General features: G+C 43.8%; 1 protein-coding gene across 8 annotated transcripts in view; it reads left to right on the top strand.

Moving 5' to 3' along the window:
- Nucleotides 1–21,853, top strand: part of LOC109907395 (receptor-type tyrosine-protein phosphatase U) — a 270,543-nt gene that overhangs the window by 79,655 nt on the left and 169,035 nt on the right. For all 8 annotated transcript variants that reach the window (XM_031793448.1, XM_031793451.1, XM_031793454.1 and 5 more), the window contains exon 2: nt 17,911–18,039. In XM_031793448.1, the coding sequence (XP_031649308.1) occupies nt 17,911–18,039 (129 nt within the window). The remainder of the gene's footprint in view (nt 1–17,910; nt 18,040–21,853) is intronic.

Raw genomic sequence — 21,853 nt, forward strand, 5'->3', positions numbered from 1 at the left:
GAGTCCCATCATACTGGTCCGGGAGGAATAGTGGACTGCTGGGTAGGATGGGGGACTGGCCTGCTGGGATGACTTGTGGTTAAAGGCCCTCCGCTATTTAAAGGTGAATCCTCTCGGCTGGTGTCGAGGCGGTGGAGGACCTCTATAGCTTAACCCAGTTGCATCAGCTGACCGTGGTGTAGGCGGAGTAGGTGTCCCTGTTTGTCCATCGTCTGGGAGATGTCTTTCTCTTCTTCTGCTTCCATATTTTGAGGCAGTATTCTTGAATAAAGAGTCAGGAATCAGGTGCACTTGTTGAGTTTAATATTCATGAACATGGCGCTAAACAAGATGATATGAAAACAGAACCAATACTGCCTAGTGAGAAAAGCTACAGAGTGCTAGATATAGGGGAGGTAATCAGGGTAGTGATGAAGTCCAGGTGTGCCTAATAATGGGGTGCAGGTGTGAGTAATAATGGTTGCCAGGTGTGCATAATGATGGGAGCGCTGGAGCGGCGGAGCGGGAGTAGACGTGACACTTATGTATAAGTGTGTTTGTGTGGATTCAAGAAATGGAGAGGCACAGACGGAAAGTAAATACATTTCCATACTTTAAATTAGTTGAAATGTGTAATGACGATAACAAAACCAAATTTGAGCTTGAAGCACAGGAAATGTTTTTCCCCTTTTTTTTCCCAGGACGCAATTCACCGCTTCCCTTAGGACAAGGAGAGGAGGCTTTCTGCTAAACGAAAGTACCTCAAATACCTCCATTTCACACCAATTTCCATTATTATAATTTCCCAAAGTGCCAGAATTAACTGGTGCTAAAAGGTACATTTAAAGGAATTCAGCACAATCATGTCAAGTGTTTGATATGCAATTATGCTACATTAAATTAATCTCCCGTACTTCTCTCCTGTGTAGGCCTTTTAACGTCTGCCATTTTAAAACACTGTTTTTGCCAAGTGCTGCACTTCCAGAAGTCTTCAGAAGGCCAGAAAAATGGGTTAGGACTTGATGTTTATTCTTACTGACTAAACTATAAAAACATTCTCTAAAACGGCATAAGAGTTGGCTTACGGTAGAGAAATTAACATTAAATTATCTGGCAACAGCTCTGGTGGACATTCCTGCAGTCAGCATGCCAATTGCACGCTCCCTCAAAACTTGAGACATCTGTGGCATTGTGTTTTGTGACAAAACTGCACAGAAACACTATCCACAATAGAAATAAGGAATACAATGGAGGAGCACAACTTATATGAATCTGTAGGCCTCATCCTCACCAGAGCAAAGCTCTATAATGGAAGGTCACACACAATGTCTAAGATGATGACCTAGGATTAACCCAACGTTTCTTAGAAGTAGCCCAACGTCATTGTCTGTAACTCTGCATGTCTGCAATATTGTAAAAAAAAAATCCAATTGCCTAGATATTTCCATATATTGTACATGGCACATGGCATTTCTCTTCTGATGAAAACAATGGCTTATATTCTGTGATAAAACACTTAACAGGGATTATTTCAAGTTTTGCAAAAGGTGGTCTAAGATATGCTCGGGTACTTGTTCAGAATTTCTGTAAATGTACTTGAGCATTTGATCATTGCTGAACTGCTATAGATACGTTTCAACACAGATTCAAACATTGCTTGTACGTGATTAAGAAACTGCAATGGCGTCTAGAGATCTGTGTCTTGGTGAATCTGATTGATACGGATTGTGTTTTTAAGTGATCACATGGCACTAGAGGGGTTGATGTTTTCAACATGCCTACGCTTCCTCTTTGGCCTGCTCTGAAATACAGAGTGGGATTGATCCGAAAAAGATAGAGAGTGGGATCAGAAACATTTTAGAGAGATACGGAGCAGCTTAGAGGAAGGGAGTAAATGATATAATGGCACCGGATGGAAAGGATAGTGTTCCACAGGCCATATGAATCAAAGCCATCATCTCTCTTTGTGCCATATGAAAGAGGGATGAGGAGGAGGAGGAAGTAGAGAAAGAGAGGCTGAGAGGGAGGAGGTGTGAACTGTAATTAAAGCCTAAAGAAAAGCCGTGTGACTTTCACAGGGCCACGCTGAGCTCTGAGGTGTGCAACGGTCTCTATGGAGTTCCATCAAATGTATATAGCCTATTATTTCTATCAAGTGTGTGTGTGTGTGTGTGTGTGTGTGTGTGTGTGTGTGTGTGTGTGTGTGTGTGTGTGTGTGTGTGTGTGTGTGTGTGTGTGTGTGTGTGTGTGTGTGTGTGTGTGTGTGTGTGTGCATGCGTGCGTGTGTGCGTGTGTCCGTGCGTGCGTGTGTGCGTGTGTGTGTGTCTGTGTGTGTGTGTGTGTGCATGCGTGCGTGCGTGTGTGCGTGTGTCCGTGCGTGCGTGTGTGTGTGTGTGTATGTGTGTCTGTGTCTGTGTGTGTGTGTATGTGTGTGTGAATGCGTGCGTGTGTGCGTGTGTCTGTGTGTGTGCGTGTGTCCGTGCGTGTGTGTGTGTGTGTGTGTGTGTGTGTGTGTGTGTGCGCGCGTCTCTGCATGGCTCCCTGCATCTGGTTACTTGTTATTCCATGTGTTTTTCCACCCTAGTTAAATTTTTTACAAGAAGAAAAAGCATATAAAGAATGACTTGCAGCATTTTCCTGTGTCCCTGCTTCAGAAGTCAGCAGACCGTGTGTGGTTTCTGTTGGCAGCAGGCACTGCAGATGACACCCGTGGTGGGGTCCAAACACTGCATAGGCCATGAGCCTTAATGAGAAATTCTGGGATTTCACTGCACAACGAAATGGTACACAAGAACAATAAACAGAATATAAATTATAATTGGGTTGTAATATGTGTTCTGGTTCTTGTTCACATGACTGACTGAGACACGCTTGGAGATGTGTGTGTGTGTGTGTCCGTGTTCGTGTGCGTGCGTGCGTGCGTTTTTGTCTGAGCTGTTCTGAATGTTTATTCTCACCCTTCGAAGATGTGATGGAGATTGTAATGGAAACCTTGTGGATGCTATGACATTATTGTTATCACATGACAGACATTTATAATAATCTATCTGCACCGTCTGGAAATATCTAGAAAAGAACAAGACGTATGTCTGATGGTTAACAATACGACATCATTTTTCATCAAATTCAAATACATGTCCCTTCTCCATCCCTCAGAATTTGTTTTATCTGTGAAGCAAGGGTCTTGGTGTCAGCCCTAAAGGAATAATTGTTCCTACAACAACAGAAAGCATTGACATAACCTCTTACAGCAGGTCGGCTTCTCTGATAGGACAAAAAGTGCCTCCTCCAGAAGTCTTCATTAAATGTTCATATCCCTGTAAGGTATTGATCTGGCGTTTTCCCTCTTATTTCCAACAGACAATACATACTCTCTAGGCTTGGGTGATATACCTTTTATACCGTATACCAGGTTATTTTGACATTTTAATACTGTTTAAAAAATATAAATGTATACTCTTTTTTCCCACTGCTTATAACTATAAGAAATCTAAAATGTGTTAAATAAATGATGTCCAGCTCAGGGTTCCAGCTACGCATTTGGTTTGCTAAATTAATAGCTTATGTGGCTAGATGTCAAGATTATTGCTTCCAGCAGAAACATTCAATCCCCTCTTGGATCAAGATCTTTTTTTTATAGTGCCCCCTTTTGTGCACATTCGGTAATACTGTCTACCCTGGTATGGTAGAGAAACGGTATGACGATATGAAAGTCTGGATACCGCCCAACACTAATACCCTCGCTTTCTCTCTTTTACTCTCTTTCTCCATTGGAGTTCCTCTCCACTTCACATTTGGGAACGGTAGTGGTGGTTGTTGTTTGTGTGGGTGTGTGAGTGACGGAGTGAGTGAGTGAGTGTGTGTGAGTGTGTGTGTGTGTGTGTGAGGGGGGGGGGGGGGGGTACGTGTGTGTGGTGGGCTGCTGGGTAGGGGAGGAAATAGGGATGGGAGCCATTGTGGAGCACTAATGAAACAATTTCACACAACAGCCTCTGCCTTGCAGTGCCAATCTCAGAATACTCTCCGCCTCGGAACTGTGTGTGCTGCGAAGTATGGTCAGAGAGATAAATTATGCTCTGCATCATACTACCTCCACCCTCCATCTTACCACCCTTATATTATACCAGCCCCATGACAGAGTGGAGTGGATGGGGAAAGAGGGAAAGAGAGGAGATAGAGAGGACACAGGAGACAGGAAGAGGGGAGGAGAGGAGACCTAGTCTATGAAGATGAATGTATGCAGTAGATATCTTTGCGAGGTGATGTCCAAATTGCCTGGACACGGCATTTAGACAGTAGACAGGGCATTTACTTTGCATCGACTTGAAAAGGTCACAAGTCATACACTATAAATCAGAACATACATATGGAGATCTAGCCTATACCTCTAAAGCTCTGGCATATCATGATAAATGATAGGGCTTTATGGGTCTTTCAAAAGGAATTTGCTGTATATAAACTCAGCAAAAAAAGAATTGTCCCTTTTTCAGGACCCCGCCCCGTAAAAATCCAAATAACTTCTCAGATCTTCATTGTAAAGGGTTTAAACACTGTTTCCCATGCTTGTTCAATGAACCATAAACAATTAATGAACATGTAGCTGTGGAACGGTCATTAAGACACTAACAGCTAACAGATGGTAGGCAATTAAGGTCACAGTTATGAAAACTTAGGACACTAAAGAGGCCTTTCTACTGACTCTGAAAATACCAAAAGAAAGAAAGCAGGGTCCCTGCTCATCTGTGTGAACGTAACTTAGGCATGCTGCAAGGAGGCATGAGGACTGCAGATGTGGCCAGGGCAATAAATTGCAATGTCCGTGCTGTGAGATGCCTAAGACAGCGATACAGGGAGACAGGACAGACAGATGATCGTCCTTGCAGTGTCAGACCATGTGTAACAACACCTGCACAGGATCGGTACATCCGAACATCACACCTGCGGGACAGGTACAGGTACAACAACTGCCTGAGTTGCCCCACGAATGCACAATCCCTACATAAGTGCTCAGACTGTCCGCAATAGGCTGAGAGAGGCTGGACTGAGGGCTTGTAGGCCTGTGTTAAGGCAGGTCCTCATCAGACATCACAGGCAACAACTTCACCTATGGGCAAAAATCCACCATCACTGGACCAGACAGGACTGTCAAAATGTGCTCTTCACTGACAAGTCCCACTTTTCTCGCCAGGGGTGATGGTCGGATTTGCGTTTATCGTCGAAGGAATGCGCGTTACACCGAGGCCTGTACTCTGGAGCGGGATCGATTTGGAGGTGGAGGGTCCGTCATTGTCTGGGGCGGTGTGTCACAGCATCATCAGACTGAGCTTGGTGTCATTGCAGGCAATCTCAATGCTGTGCGTTATAGGGAAGACATCCAGCTCCTCATGTGGTACCCTTCCTGCAGACTCATCCTGACATGACCCTCCAGCATGACAATGCCACCAGCCATACTGCTCGTTCTGTGCGTGATTTCCTGCTAGACAGGAATGTCAGTGTTCTGCCATGACCAGCGAAGAGCCCGGATCTGAATCCCATTGAGCACGTCTGGGACCTGTTGGATCGAAGGTGAGGGCTACAGCCATTCCCCCCAGAAATGTCCAGGAACATGCAGGTGCCTTGGTGGAAGAGTGGGGTAACATCTCACAGCAAATCTGGTGCATTCCATGAGGAGGAGATGCACTGCAGTACTTAATGTAGCTTGGTGGCCACATCAGATACTGACTGCTACTTTAGATTTTAACCCCCACCCCCCTTTGTTCAGGGACACATTATTCAATTTCTGTTAGTCACATGTCTGTTGGAACTTGTTCAGTTTATGTCTCAGTTGTTGAATCTTGTTATGTTTATACAAATATTTACACATGTTAAGTTTGCTGAAAAAAATGCAGTTGACAGTGAGAGGATGTTTCTTTTTTTGCTGAGTTTATATATAAATGTATATATATATTCTCGCATTTTGTTACGTTACAGCCTCATTCTGAAATGAATTAAATACATGATTTCCTCATCATTTACACACTATGTCCCATAGTGACAAAGTGAAAATAGGTTTTTAGATTTTTTTGCAAACGTATTCAAAATAAAAAACAGAAATACCTTATTTACGTAAGTAATCAGACCCTTTGCTATGAGACTCGAAATTGAGCTCAGGTGCATCCTGTTTCCTTTGATTATCCTTGGGATGTTTTTAAAACTTGGTTGGAGTCCACTTATGGTAAATTAAATTGATTGGACATGATTTGGAAAGGCACACACCTGTCTATATAAGGTCCCACAGTTGACAGTGCATGTCAGAGCAAAAACGAGCTCCGAGACCGGATTGTGTGGAAGTGTACCAAAACATTTCTGCTTCATTAAAGGTCCCCAAGAACACAGTGGCCTCCATAATTTTTAAATTAAAGAAGTTTGGAACCACCAAGACTCTTCCAAGAGCTCTTCCAAGAGCTGGCTGCCCAGCCAAACTGAGCAATCGGGGGAGAATGGCCTTGGTCAGGGAGGTGACCAAGAACCCGATGGTCACTCTGAGAGAGGTCCAGAGTTCCTCTGTGAAGATGGGAGAGCCTTCCAGAAGACCAATCATCTCTGCAGCAGTATACCAATCAGGCCTTAATGTTAGAGTGGCCAGACAAAGCCATTACTCAGTAAAATGCACAAGACAGCCCGCTTGGAGTTTGCCAAAAGCACCTAAAAGACTCTCAGACCATGAGAAACTAGATTCTCTGGTCTGATGAAACCAAGATTGAACTCTTTGTCCTGAATGCCAAGCATCACGCCTGGAGGAAACCTAGCACCATCCCTACGGTGAAGCATATTGATGGCAGCATCATGCTGTGGGGATGTTGTTCAGTGGCAGGGACTGGGAGACTAGTCAGGATCGAGGGAAAGATGAACAGAGCAAAGTACAGAGAGATTCTTGATGAAAACCTGCTCCAGAGCGCTCAGGACGTCAGATTGGGGCAAATGTTAACCTTCCAACAGGAAAATGACCCTAAGCACACAGCCAAGACAATGCAGGAGTGGCTTCAGGACAAGTCTCTGAATATCCTTGAGTGGCCCAGCCAGAGCCCGGACTTGAACCCAATCGAACATCTCTGGAGAAAATGTGAAAAAATTCAAGGGGTCTGAATACTTTCCGAATGCACTGTAGTTACAGCTCTGGAGAAAATTACGAGAACACTGCAACATTATCAGTTTCTCTGGTTTTACTATTTATAGGTACTGTATGTGTTTGGGTAAACGTAACATTTTTGTTTTATTCTATAGACTATTGACAACATTTCTTTCTTATTCCAAATAAAAAAATTGTAATTTAGAGCATTACTTTGCAGAAAATGGCAGCTGGTCAAAAAAAATTAAAAATTTGCAATGTTGTCAGACCTCAAATAGTGTGAAGAAAATAAGTTCATATTCATTTCTAAAGAACACAATACTGATGTTTTAACTCAGGAAGAGTTCAGAAATCAATATTTGGTCGAATAACCCTGATTTTCAATCCCAGCTTTCATGTGTCTTGGCATGACTTTATGCCACTCCTGGTGCAAAAGTTCAAGCAGCTCGGCCTTGTTTGATGGCTTGTGACCATCCATCTTCCTCTTGATCACATTCCAGAGGTTTTCAATGGGGTTCAGGTCTGGAGATTGGGCTGGCCATGACAGGGTCTTTATCTGGTGGTCCTCCATCCACACCTTGATTGACCTGGCTGTGTGGCATGGAGTATTGTCCTGCTGGAAAAAAAAACAATCCTCAGAGGTGGGGAACATTGTCAGAGCAGAAGGAAGCACGTTTTCTTCCAGGACAACCTTGTACTTGGCTTGATTCATGCATCCTTCACAAAGACAAACCTGCCCGATTCCAGCCTTTTGATGCACCCCCAGATCATCACCGATCCTCCTCCAAATGTCACAGTGGGTGCGAGACCTAGAGAGGCCTACAAGCCACAGTGTCTCGCAACCACTGTGAAATTTGGTGGAGGATTGGTAGTAAATTGTAAAACCAGAGAAACTGATAATTTTGCAGTGGTCTCTTAATGTTTTCCAGAGGTGCATATATACAGTATCAGTCAAACGTTTGGACACACCTCTATGATAAAACTGGCTCTCATGAGGACTACCATAGGAAAGGAAGACCCAGAGTTACATAGTTACCAGCTTCTGAAATTGCAGCACAAATAAACGCTTCACAGAGTTCAAGTAACAGACTCACTGAAGCATGCATGACTGTGTGGTCTTACTCTCCGTAGCCAATGTGAGCCGTACATTCACAAAGGCGGCTAGACGGATAACCAGGATGTTGTCCGCATGCTCAGACCAACTGGCAAGTGTTTTCACTGACATTTTCAATCTCTCCCTGACCGAGTCAGTAATACCTACAGTTTATCTTTCAAACAGACCACCATAGTCCCTGTGCTCAAGTAAGCGAAGGTAACCTTCCACCCCGTAGCACTCACGTCGGTAGTGCTTTGAAAGGCTGGTCATGGCTCACATCAACATCATCATGTCGGAAACACAAGACACACTTCAATTAGCATACCGCCCGAACATACAGTGAGGGAAAAAAGTATTTGATCCCCTGCTGATTTTGTACGTTTGCCCACTGACAAAGAAATGATCAGTCTATAATTTTAATGGTAGGTTTATTTGAATAGTGATAGACAGAATAACAATTTAAAAAATCCAGTAAAACGCATGTCAAAAATGTTACAAATTTATTTGCATTTTAATGAGGGAAATAAGTATTTGACCCCCTCTCAATCAGAAAGATTTCTGGCTCCCAGGTGTCTTTTATACAGGTAACGAGCTGAGATTAGGAGCACACTCTTAAAGAGAATGGTCCTAATCTCAGTTTGTTACCTGTATAAAAGACACCTGTTCACAGAAGCAATCAATCAATCAGATTCCAAACTCTCCACCATGGCCAAGACCAAAGAGCTCTCCAAGGATGTCAGGGACAGGATTGTAGACCTACACAAGGCTGGAATGGGCTACAAGACCATCGCCAAGCAGCTTGGTGAGAAGGTGACAACAGTTGGTGCGATTATTCGCAAATGGATGAAACACAAAAGAACTGTCAATCTCCCTCGGCCTGGGGCTCTATGCAAGATCTCACCGCGTGGTGTTGCATTGATCATGAGAGCGGTGAGGAATCAGCCCAGAACTACACGGGAGGATCTTGTCAATGATCTCAAGGCAGCTGGGACCATAGTCACCAAGAAAACAATTGGTAACACACTACGCCGTGAAGGACTGAAATCCTGTTTTCCTACTATTTTCCCTCATTGTATCCATGGATCACACAATCTCAATCACAGGCCACACTGCCCTATCCCACCTGGATAAAAGGAACACCTACTGTATGTGAAAATGCTCTTCATTGACTACAGCTCAGCGTTCAACACCATATTGCCCACGAAGCTCATCACTAAGCTAAGGACCCTGGGACTAAACATCTCCCTCTGCAACTGGATCCTGGACTTCCTGACAGGCCGCCCACAGGTGGTAAGGGTAGTCAACCTGACGAATATCCTTTTTGGAACTTAACATTGTCAATAATTCTGTGAATTGGAAGCTTTAACAGCGTGGGCCTTCGTGTTCTATACTAGTATTTTTTTCTAGACCAGCACCTATGTTTTTAAGGATGTGCGTATTACCACAAACTTTCCTATAAAGGGTAGGAACCAACACATCTGCCACGCTGATCCTCAACACTTCTTCACCGTGCTTCTTCACCTGCATTGCTTGCTGTTTGGGGTTTTAGGCTGGGTTTCTGTACAGCACTTTGAGATATCAGCTGATGTACGAAGGGCTATATAAATACATTTGATTTGATTTGAACACTGGGGCCCCTCAGGGGTGCCTGCCTCCTGCCTCCTGTACTCTCTGTTCACCCATAACTGCCTGGCCAAGCACGACTCCAACATATCATTAAGTTTGCTGACGACACAGCAGTGGTAGGCCTGATCACCGACAATGATGAGACAGCCTATAGGGAGGTCAGAGGTCTGGCAGTGTGGTGTCAGGATAACAACCTCTCCCTCAATGTGAGCAAGACAAAGGAGCTGATCGTGGATTATAGGAAAAGGAGGGCCGAAAAGGCCCCATTAACATCAATGGGGTTGAAGTGGAGCGGGTCGAGAGTTTCAAGTTCCGTGGTGTCTAATTCACCAACTAACTATCATCAAATCAAATCAAATTGTATCGGTCACTTACACAGACAAGACAAGACAAGATAGAACTGCCAAAGGGGGCGGTGTTGCAATCTACTGCAAAGATAGCCTGCAGAGTTCTGTCCTACTATCCAGGTCTGTACCCAAACAATTTGAACTTCTACTTTTAAAAATCCACCTCTCTAAAAACAAGTCTCTCACCGTTGCCGCCTGCTATAGACCACCCTCTGCCCCCAGCTGTGCTCTGGACACCATATGTGAACTGATTGCCCCCCATCTATCTTCAGAGTTCGTGCTGCTAGGCGACCTAAACTGGAACATGCTTAACACCCCAGCCATCCTACAATCTAAACTTGATGCCCTCAATCTCACACAAATTATCAATGAACCTACCAGGTACCTCCCCAAAACCTTAAACACGGGCACCCTCATAGATATCATCCTAACCAACTTCCCCTCTAAATACACCTCTGCTGTCTTCAACCAAGATCTCAGCGATCACTGCCTCATTGCCTGCATCCGTAATGGGTCAGCGGTCAAACGACCGCCACTCATCACTGTAAAACGCTCCCTGAAACACTTCTGCGAGCAGGCCTTTCTAATCGACCTGGCCGGGGTATCCTGGAAGGATATTGATCTCATCCCGTCAGTAGAGGATGCCTGGATATTTTTTTTAAATGCCTTCCTAACCATCCTAAATAAACATGCCCCATTCAAGAAATTTTGAACCAGGAACAGATATAGCCCTTGGTTCTCCCCAGACCTGACTGCCCTTAACCAACACAAAAACATCCTATGGCGTTCTGCATTAGCATCGAACAGCCCCCGTGATATGCAGCTGTTCAGGGAAGCTAGAAATCATTATACACAGGCAGTTAGAAAAGCCAAGGCTAGCTTTTTCAAGCAGAAATTTGCTTCCTGCAACACTAACTCAAAAAAGTTCTGGGACACTGTAAAGTCCATGGAGAATAAGAACACCTCCTCCCAGCTGCCCACTGCACTGAAGATAGGAAACACTGTCACCACTGATAAATCCACCATAATTGAGAATTTCAATAAGCATTTTTCTACGGCTGGCCATGCTTTCCACCTGGCTACTCCTACCCCGGACAACAGCACTGCACCCCCAACAGCAACTCGCCCAAGCCTTCCCCATTTCTCCTTCTCCCAAATCCATTCAGCTGATGTTCTGAAAGAGCTGCAAAATCTGGACCCCTACAAATCAGCCGGGCTAGACAATCTGGACCCTTTCTTTCTAAAATTATCTGCCGAAATTGTTGCCACCCCTATTACTAGCCTGTTCAACCTCTCTTTCGTGTCGTCTGAGATTCCCAAAGATTGGAAAGCAGCTGCGGTCATCCCCCTCTTCAAAGGGGGGGACACTCTTGACCCAAACTGCTACAGACCTATATCTATCCTACCGTGCCTTTCTAAGGTCTTCGAAAGCCAAGTCAACAAACATATTACCGACCATTTCGAATCTCACCATACCTTCTCTGCTATGCAATCTGGTTTCAGAGCTGGTCATGGGTGCACCTCAGCCACGCTCAAGGTCCTAAACGATATCTTAACCGCCATCGATAAGAAACATTACACCACACTCTGAGGGCTCTCACCTCCTTCCTGTAGGTTGTCGTTGTTGGTAAACAAGCCTACCACCGTAGTGTCGTCTGAAGATGATTGAGTTGGAGGCGTGCATGGCGACGCGGTGAAGGAGAGCCTGCAGGTTTTGGTAGTGGGCCGTGTCAGTGGCACTGTATTGTCCTCAAAGCAAGCAAAGAAGTTATTTAATTTGTCTGGGAGCAAGACGTCGGTGTCCGCGACGGGGCTGTTTTTATTTGTATAATCCGTGATTGACTGTAGACCCTGCCACATACATCTTGTGTCTGAGCCGTTGAATTGCAACTCTACGTTGTCTCTATACTGACGCTTTGCTTGTTTGATTGCCTTTTGACTAGTACTGTATATATCACTTTCTGTCCATCTCATCCTGTCATCTTCCTCCTGTCCTCCACTTTGTCTTCTCATCTTCTCCTCTCCTGCCTTTGATGAGTTGTGTTTGGAAGGTGGCCAGTTTAATACAGCTGGTTAGTTCTATATTTGTCCAAGCTTTCCAGTATATATTGGGCTGAGCTGATTCAGTTGATGGTTATTTTAAGTTTTTCAATAAGCCTACGGTAGATACACAATTTGGCGGGCGCTGAAATGTGAAAGCAGTGAAAGAGATAGGAATAGCAAATTCGAATTTCATACATTCATGTTTTATTATGTAGTAAAAAAAAATCTATTTTGTAGGGATTGGATGGTACGTGTGATTCTAGTTGATATGCCACTGTTGGCGTGGAGTTATGTGTCATCAGAGATGGCAGCGGTCGGTGCGTCCTTCAGTCTCTGATCCTGAGGCAGTCATTAAGTTGAAATAACCAATGTCCTTTGAGATGAATCATTCCCGATTGTGTGTTTTAGTTATTCACATTTGTAGTTAGAGTCACATTTGTTTTAACAGGATTATAAGCTGTTGCCAGGAAATAGTGTGTGGGTGTGGGTTAGAGGGAGAGATAAGGAAGCTTCAGGATTTTGTGTTTTATCTACAGGGTCTACAAGCTGGGGCTGTTGTTCAACATTTTGCCTCTCGTACCTTTAAAGTTCAGAGGCATCATTTCTTACAGACTTATTTCAATTCATACCACTTTGTTCTCTCTCTCTCTACTACCTCTAAGACATGTCAGCAGCGACAGCTAGGGGCTTAATGAAGTTATTTTGGGCCCTTTCCAACCATGTAAAAGGTAGCCCCATCGGTGTGTGATTCAATGTTTTCAATCTGTATGTTTACAACCTGATCTGTGTGTGTGTTTGTGTACGTGTGTGTGAGTGTGTGGCCGTGTGCTATCTGTTCAATTAGCTAAAGACTAATAGCTGCCACATGGGGAGAGAATGGCACTTTGGTTGCTGTTGTCTCTGGACAGTTTAAACATCAGAAAGTGCTCTGCTATCACGGCTCAGGCTAAGACCCAGATGCAGACACAGGAGGCGGATAGTACGAGTCTCAGAGTTTATTACAATACAAGGGGCAGGCAATCGTTAGGTCAAGGAAGGCAAAGAGTCATAATCCAAATCAGAGTCAGGCAGGTACAGGACAGCAGTGATGATCAGGGTCAGGACAGGCAGAAAAGTCAGAACTGGGAAGACTAGAAAAAGCAAAAACTAGAGTACAGGAACACGCTGGTAGGACTTGATGGGACAAGACGAACTGGCGACAAACAGAAAACGCAGGTATAAATAAACATAAGGTAATGGGAGACACCTGGTGGGGGTTGGAAACAATCACAAGACAGGTGAAACAGATCAGGGTGTGTCACGTTCTGACCTTTATTTCCTTTGTTTTGTCTTTATTTAGTATGGTCAGGGCGTGAGTTGGGGTGGGCAGTCTATGTTAGTTTTTCTATATTTTCTATTTCTGTATTTGGCCTGATTCGGTTCTCAATCAGAGGCAGCTGTCTATCTTTGTCCCTGATTGAGAACCATATTTAGGTAGCCTGTTTTCCGTGTGAGTGTTTGGTACACACGATACTGTTTTGGTTTTGGTTTGTTCACTTTATTGTTTTGTATTTCAGTGTTCAGTTCGTTTCATTAAATATTACATAATGAACACTTACCACGCTGCGCTTTGTTCCTCCTCTCTATCTCCATGTGACATCCGTTACATCTGGTCTGTTTTCTGTTATTAGTAAACACACATTCATAATTTATTCTTACAGTTCTTTCCACTGTTAATTTTAGCAAAAATTACAGAAGTTTGTCATAATTTTGTTCATGTGAATATTTAATTGGATTACTCGACTCAGACACACACACCTTAGATACATACAAATGCACAAATGACTGTTCTAATTGCATGGGCTAGGCTTTACGTTGCATGAAAAGCTCATTTGGGCACATTGTGTGTGTGTGTGTGTAGCAGAGGAGCATAGGAAAGAAGAGTTAATGAGGGAATTCAGTGGAACGTATCTGATGGTGACATTCACTTCCTGAAACCAAGCAAGGCGTCCTCCATGGAGGAGATACTTTTTATAAGGCTAAGCCATGGGTAATGCCTTCCCTTTCCTCCTCGTCTTCCTCTCAATTTCTCCTCCTCCTCTACTTTTCCTCTCCACAGCCTGAGCAGGGGATGGCTAGCACAACAACCAGCAATTAAGCTGCTTACACACCCGGAAACACACAGATCACTGGCGGATACAGGGAGGAGGGGAAAAGGGGATGAGGGCAGGGACAGGGAGGAGATTGGGGGGATACGTGTTAGTCAGTTGGAAGAAAAGGGGGAAAGTAGTCCCCAAATTAGCAGACGCGTCTCCCTTAAAGACCAGAGGAGAAAGAGAAACTGTCTTGGTTGTTTATTGCAAAGGGAATGCTTTCTGCCAGCCTACTGTTTCAAACAGGATAAAAGTTAGTTCAAATTAAAAAACAAAACAGACGGGTTTTCCAAACAGAACACAAAGGAGAACAAGGGCGTCTGGTGTGTGTGTACGTGTGTTTCGGCCAGCTAGGCGGGATGCCTTTTAAGCAGGGCCTGGCATAGATTCAGAGTGGCTCTTTAACACGAGTCCTGTTCAGTGTTCTGCTCCTGCCAAGGCCTAATATGATCTGTTAGCACGATGGCAGCACGATGGTGTAGCTGGGAGACAGCTAGCTTCCTTCCTCCTCTGGGTACATTGACTTCAATACAAATTCTAGGAGGCTCATCGTTCCCACCCCCTTCCATAGACTTACACAGTAATTATGACAACTACCAGAGGAGGTCCATGCTCTTGCAACATGAACTTACATGTCCACCCAATTAAAGGATCAGATAATTAATTTAGTACTGAAAGCAAAAGCTACAGCTAGCTTGCACTGCAGTGTATAAAATGTGGTGAGTAGTTGACTCAAAGAGAGAGAAAAACAATCGTTTAACAGTTTTTAATAAATTAATATCTTCGAAAATGAAGGAGAAGCAAGAGAGAAATAGAGAGAGAATGTGTCATTTTTTCTCTCACTTTTTTTCACCTTCAGTTTCACTTAACGTTACTTAGCTAGCAAATGCAGCTAGATAGTTTAGCCTACTGAAACCCCCAGCTCAAAAAAAATATCCTATGATAGCTAGCTGGCTATGACTTCCAACAACACTGGAACCTCGTAGAAAGAGGAGGAAGGGAAGCGCTACTAAGGTACACAATAGTACATTTTGGTAGATAGAAGGTGCTCTTTGGTAAAAGGGGTAAATTGGTCATCAAAAAGAAAGGAGGACCAAGGCACTCTTCATATAATTAATTAAAATGCCTTTATTAGTATGGCATGTTCAATAGAAACAACGTTTTTTTTAAACCGACACGTTTCAGCTGCATGGCCTTCGTCAGGGAGTACAAAAAACAAAAAAAAAGGAATACAATGTCCTCTTTTGAACAGCTTTTCCAACTAGCCCTAATTGGAAGAGGGAGTGGTTAATGACATAACTTTAGCTAATATTGTGACAATGATGTAGGTTGTTTGTAGATGTTTCGCTTGGATAATTAGAGTATCATGTAGTAGCCTAAACCGCTGTTACATTGAACTGGGTAAATGGAATATGAATGACAGTCATCCAATATGCTGTAATAGAAGGCCAAAACGTTTCCTCATCTTAAATGGCACTGACCACCACTGCTGTGCACAATATGTCATGTTATGTATTGTCCATTATTTGGGCATAGTAGATATGCAGCATTTAGCGATTGTGTTTCATGTAGGACCATTGTGTTCTTGGTTATTATGTAGCTGCTGGCTTTAAAGCCTGTGGTTGATATGATTAGAGCTGAGAGAGGGTACTATGAATTGGGATGATGAGCTTGACAGGGTGGTAAAGGTCACCTTCACTCACTGTCTGGTGTGAGAGCCCCCCCCCCCCCCGCACACACGCACCCTCCCCGCCATCCCCATCAGCTGTGATGGTGCCACGACCTCCCTCCTCTGGCACCACCGCCACCGCCTGTCATCTCAGCCCTATTTCAGTGACCTGTAGCCGGTCTGCTATTTTCACACCACAGGGCTAATGGGGCCAAATGACCATGGCTCTTTCCCAAATGGCACCCTATTCGCTATGAGCCCTGGTCAAAAGTAGTGCACTATATAGGGTGACATTTGGGATGCATCCCATTGATTCCCCAGGGGAAAATGAACAGGAGGACAAATGAGGTACACTCAGCCAGACCTGGTCATGGGGCTCCTACACTCAGCCAGACCCTGTCGCCATGATGCAATACCACCTAGACTACCACTATTACATGTTATTTGAACAGAAAATATGGCTTTTAGCTGGTCGAAATCTACAGTTTTTTGATGTAGGCATTTAATAGTCTGCCTGTGATGATGTCATGTGAGTGCCCATAGTGGCAGTGCTGCTGTTGTCCCTCTAATGGAGCTCATTATTCATTGTGTCTTTGAGAACAATTTTCTCTTACACTTCCCAAAGAAAACAGTAAAGCTACGAGGCATGGATTTTCTTTGTCATTTCATTGATCCCCTCAAAAAAGTGGTACCCGAACAAAAACAAACTCAGAAATATTCATTTTTTCAGTTATTTACTGTATGTACACTACATGACCAAAAGTATGTGGACACCTGCTTGACGAACATCTCATTCCATTATCATGGGCATTCATATGGAGTTGGTCCCCCCTTTGCTGCTATAACAGCCTTCAATCTTCTGGCAAGGCTTTCTGCTAGATGTTGGAACTTTGCTGTGGGGACTTGCTTCCATTCAGCCACAAGAGCATTACTGATGTTGGGTGATTAGGCCTGGCTCGCAGTCGGCGTTCCAATTCCTCCCAAAGATGTTCGATGGGGTTGAAGTCAGGGCTCTGTGCAGGCCAGCCAAGTTCTTCCACACCTTTCTCAACAAACCATTTCTGTTTGGACCTCACTTTGTGCACAGGGGCCTTGTCATCCCCAAACTGTTGCTACAAAGTTGGAAGCACAGAGTAATCTAGAATCTCATTGTATGCTGTGGCGTTAAGAATTCCCTTCACTGGAACTAGAGCCTAGCCCGAACCATGAAAACCAGTCCCAGACCATTATTCCTTCTCCACCAAAATTTACAGTTGCCACTAGGCATTGTGGCAGGTAGCCAGATTAGTCCTTCAGACTGCCTGATGGTGAAGCGTGATTCATCACTCCAGAGAATGCGTTTCCACTGCTCCAGAGTCAACTCCAGCCGATGCTTGGCATTGCGCATGGTGATCTTAGGCTTGTTTGCAGCTGCTCTGCCATGGTAATCCATTTAATGAAGCTCCTGACTAGCAGTTCTTGTTCTAACGTTGCTTCCAGAGGCAGTTTGGAACTTGGGAGTGAGTGTTGCAACCAAGGATTTGTATGCCCTACGCATTTCAGCACCCGGCGGTCCCGTTCTGGGATCTTTTATGGCCTACGCATTTCAGCACTCGGCGGTCCCGTTCTGGGATCTTTTATGGCCTACCACTTTGCAGTAATACCAATGTTTGTCTATGGAGATTGAATGGCTGTGTGCTCGATTTTATACACCTATCAGCAATGGGTGGGGATGAAATAGTCGAATGCACAAATTTGAAGGGGTGTCCACATACTTTTGTATATATGGTGTATATTCTTCTAGCTTGAATAGCAGGGCAATAGACTTTGACCCACAAAGACTGTTTGAGTTTTAAATTGGTTTCTTCAATTATTTCTTCACTATTGATGCCTTCTAATCACCACTTCCCCTCTCTTTCTTTCCCCTACAGCTGGCTGTACCTTTGACGAGGACTCCGACCCTGGGCTGTGTGAGTACAAGCAGGGACAGGAGGACGACTTTGACTGGCAGCTGATGAGGACATACAACTGGCCACACACCTCCCCAGACCTGCTGCGAGGTAAATCTCAACGCTGTTCCAATGTGGTTTATAACCTTAGGTCTTCATCTTCCTATATTTCTGATTCATTTAATTGAATTTCTAATGTATGTTTTAGCAAAGGATCCCAGAAACTCTATCCCCTTGTCCAAATGCACACTTCACAGCCATACTCTTTGTTGTGGATTATTGGGACAGTTGGACTATGTTGTTTGGGCCTAGGGCTGTGGCGGTCATGACATTTTGTCAGCTGGTTATTGTCATGCAAAAGCTGCCGGTCTCATGGTAATTGGCCATTAATTAACATGAACAACTTTAGCATCTCCAAGCCACGTATACTAGCCACATACAAGCTGCTGATGTGTTCCTTTGGAACAACTGCATTTAAAAGTCTAATAAATCAATGTGATTTACACCATCACAATAAATCCATTATTTATTTTAGTCATGACAGGAAAAGGAACAGCACCTTCTCACCATTAAAAGTCAGGTCTAAAGTGAAGAATGATTAAGTGCGCATATAAAGTGGCTATGTTGAGCGTAAAAGTGATCATTTGAAACAGGCCCGATAAGCTAGATTTAGAGTTATTTGGCAGCTTTAGTTGTGAACGATACAAAACATTAGAATGTCTTAGAAATCTAAATATGGGCTGCATGGTGCAACTATTGGCTAAGATGGTGCTCTGTTCCTTGCCTCAGGCTGCACAGCTGTTCTCTCATCAAGTGATCATATTTTCACCCATCAGACTATTCTCAATTTAATCTTGTCTTTACTAATATATCAAATTCTTTTTAGAATGGCCCATTATCAAATGGGCAGGAACAGGGGTAGAGGAAAAGGGACATCGTATACTCGAATAGCAAATGGAAGCTGCTCACTTCAATAATGCTAGATAGGCTACTTCGGTTTTACAGCAGAGCTGTGCTTAATATGAGTAGCTACTGAATTAAATATAAGAACACTTATTTCACTTCATGCACCAAGCACTGTTTGAGGAACTGCTCAACAGGTAGAATTCCGCAAAAACTGTATGGCATGGGCTCGCCAACCTTGTTCCTCCACCTACCCAGAGCTTAATTTGGGAAACCAAGTGAAATCTGTTAGGGAAAATCCATAGTAACATGTATTCGCAACAAAACATATTTCACTAAACTGTTGTCAGTCTGTCTGCGCGCTCAAGAACTGAATAAAGGAAAGGTAATGTGTCAGCCTATTAATTATGAAAATACAAAAAATGCCCAATTACTAGGCTATTCAAAATCATATAGAAATTCACTATCATTGTAAGCTAACTTTAAGCTGCCCTGCACAATCAATGAACCAACAGCAACACTTACACTTGTGGATGTACATTTTGGAGCATAATATCATTCTATTTTTATTTCACCTTTATTTAACCAGGTAGGCCAGTTGAGAACAAGTTCTCATTTACAACTGCGACCTGGCCAAGATAAAGCAAAGCAGTGCGACAAAAACAACAACACAGAGTTACACATAAACAAACGTACAATAACACAATGGAAGAATCTATGTACAGTGTGTGCAAATGTAGAAGAGTAGGGAGGTAAGGCAATAACAATTTAGCATTAACACTGGAGTGATAGATGTGAAGATGATGATGTGCAAGTAGAGATACTGGGGTGCAAAAGAGCAAGAGGATAAGTAACAATATGGGGGTGAGATAATTGAGTGTTTTATTTACAGATTGGCTGTGTACAGGTACAGTGATCGGTAAGCTCCTCTGACAGCTGATGCTTAAAGTTAGAGAGGGAGATATAAGACTTCAACTTCAGTGATTTTTGCAGTTCGTTCCAATCATTGGCAGCAGAGAACTGGAAGGAAAGGCGGCCAAAGGTAGTGTTGGCTTTAGGGATGACCAGTGAAATATACCTTCTGGAGCGCGTGCTACGGGTGGGTGTTGCTATGGTACCAGTGAGCGGAGATTAAGCGGGGCTTTACCTAGCAGAGACTTATAGATGACCTGGAGCCAGTGGGTTTGGTGACGAATATGTAGTGAGGGCCAGCCAACGAGAGCATACAGGTCGCAGTGGTGGGTAGTATATGGGGATTTGGTTGGGGCAGCATGAGGGTATGTTAGGCAGCATGAGTGAAGGAGGCTTTGTTGCGAAATAGTAAGCCGATTCTAGATTTGGAAGGAGAGTTTACAGTCTAAGCAGACACCTCGGTATTTGTAGTTGTCAACATATTCTAAGTCAGAACCGTCCAGAGTAGTGATGCTAGTCGGGTGGGAGGGTACGGGCAGCAATCGGTTGAAGAGCATGCACTTAGTTTTACTAGCATTTAAAGCAGTTGGAGGCCACGGAAGGATTGTTGTATGGGATTGAAGCTCGTTTGGGGGTTTGTTAGCACAGTGTCGAAAGAAGGGCCAGATGTATACAGAATGGCGTCGTCTGCGTAGAGGTGGACCAGCAGCAAGAGCGACATCATTGATATTTACAGAGAAAAGAGTCAGACCGAGAATTGAACCCTGTGGCACCCCCATAGAGACTTCCAGAGGTCCGGACAACAAGCCCTCCAACAGGCTCTCCGTAATCCAGTCCATCCAGTATGCATAATAATACAGTCCACACTCAAAGGTGATTACACGCATTTGTTAACATTTTGAGTATAGGCTAATTTTGTTTCAGGCTTGGATAGTTTAAGGCTTTGATTGAGCCTAATTTAGTATGCTAGCTAGGTTTTGAAACAGGAGGGAAATAGAACTGTTGATTTGAGCCTACTGTAGGTAAGCATGCTATCTGGTTTACTATTTGGTATTACATGTAGCTGTTAGTATGCTATCTGTTGTACTGTTGATTAGAGCCTAAGTTAGTATGATAGATGTTGTACTGTTAATTTGAGCGTACGTTAGTATGCTAGCTAGGTTTTGAAACAACAGGGGGTTGGTGCCACCTTAATTAGAGAGGACGGGCTCATAGTAATGGCTGGAAGGGAATAAATGGAATGGTATCAGACGGATCAAACACATAATTTCCATGGGATCAATGGAAGGGTATCAAATACATCAACAACATGTTTTCCATGTGTTTGATACCATTCCAGTCACTCCATTCCAGCAATTATTATGAGCTGTTCTCCCCTCAGCAGCCTGCTGTGTTGGAATCAGGAAAACAGGAAAACAGGCCCAACATTTCCATTAGCTCAGAGTCTGTTTCCATCATCCCCACACCACCAGGTGGTCTCTCTGCATGTGATCTATCGCTGTGAGTTAGTCATGCTTCAACAGGGGGGCCAAGCCTCGTTCCACACACACATACACGTTTGTTTAACTATCTTGTGGGGATCAAAAAACTGATTCCCATTCAAAATCCTATTTTCCCTAAACCTTAACCGTAACCCTAACCTTAACTCCAAACCTAACTTCTAAACCTAACCCCAACCCTAATTCTAACACAAACCTTAATTGTAACCATAAACCAAACAAACCCTAAGCCTAAAATAGCCTTTTTCGTTGTGAAGACTGGTGAAACATCCCCACTTGTCTGTGGACTTCTTGTCCCCAAAAGGATTGTAAAACTAAACACACACACACACACACACGCGCGCGCTCTGGGGCCCTTACCTTATTACGTGCACATATTTGCTGCAAACATACAATATGCATGTTTATTTAAAGCTTCCTGCCACCGTAGCGGGAAATGGTGTGTATGAGCTTCTCCACGCCTCAGAGAAACTGTCCATGTGCTTGCTCCACATGTTATAATGGGATATTTGTGTGTGTGTAGCGTAGGAAATGGGCCCTGCAGAGCATCCGGATTCTGCATAATGCATCTGCTGCGTTATTAAACTGCTGTGTTATTGTTTCCACTGTTT

This window comes from Oncorhynchus kisutch, linkage group LG17, assembly GCF_002021735.2.
Source record: "Oncorhynchus kisutch isolate 150728-3 linkage group LG17, Okis_V2, whole genome shotgun sequence".
In the NCBI taxonomy this organism is placed as follows: domain Eukaryota; kingdom Metazoa; phylum Chordata; class Actinopteri; order Salmoniformes; family Salmonidae; genus Oncorhynchus; species Oncorhynchus kisutch.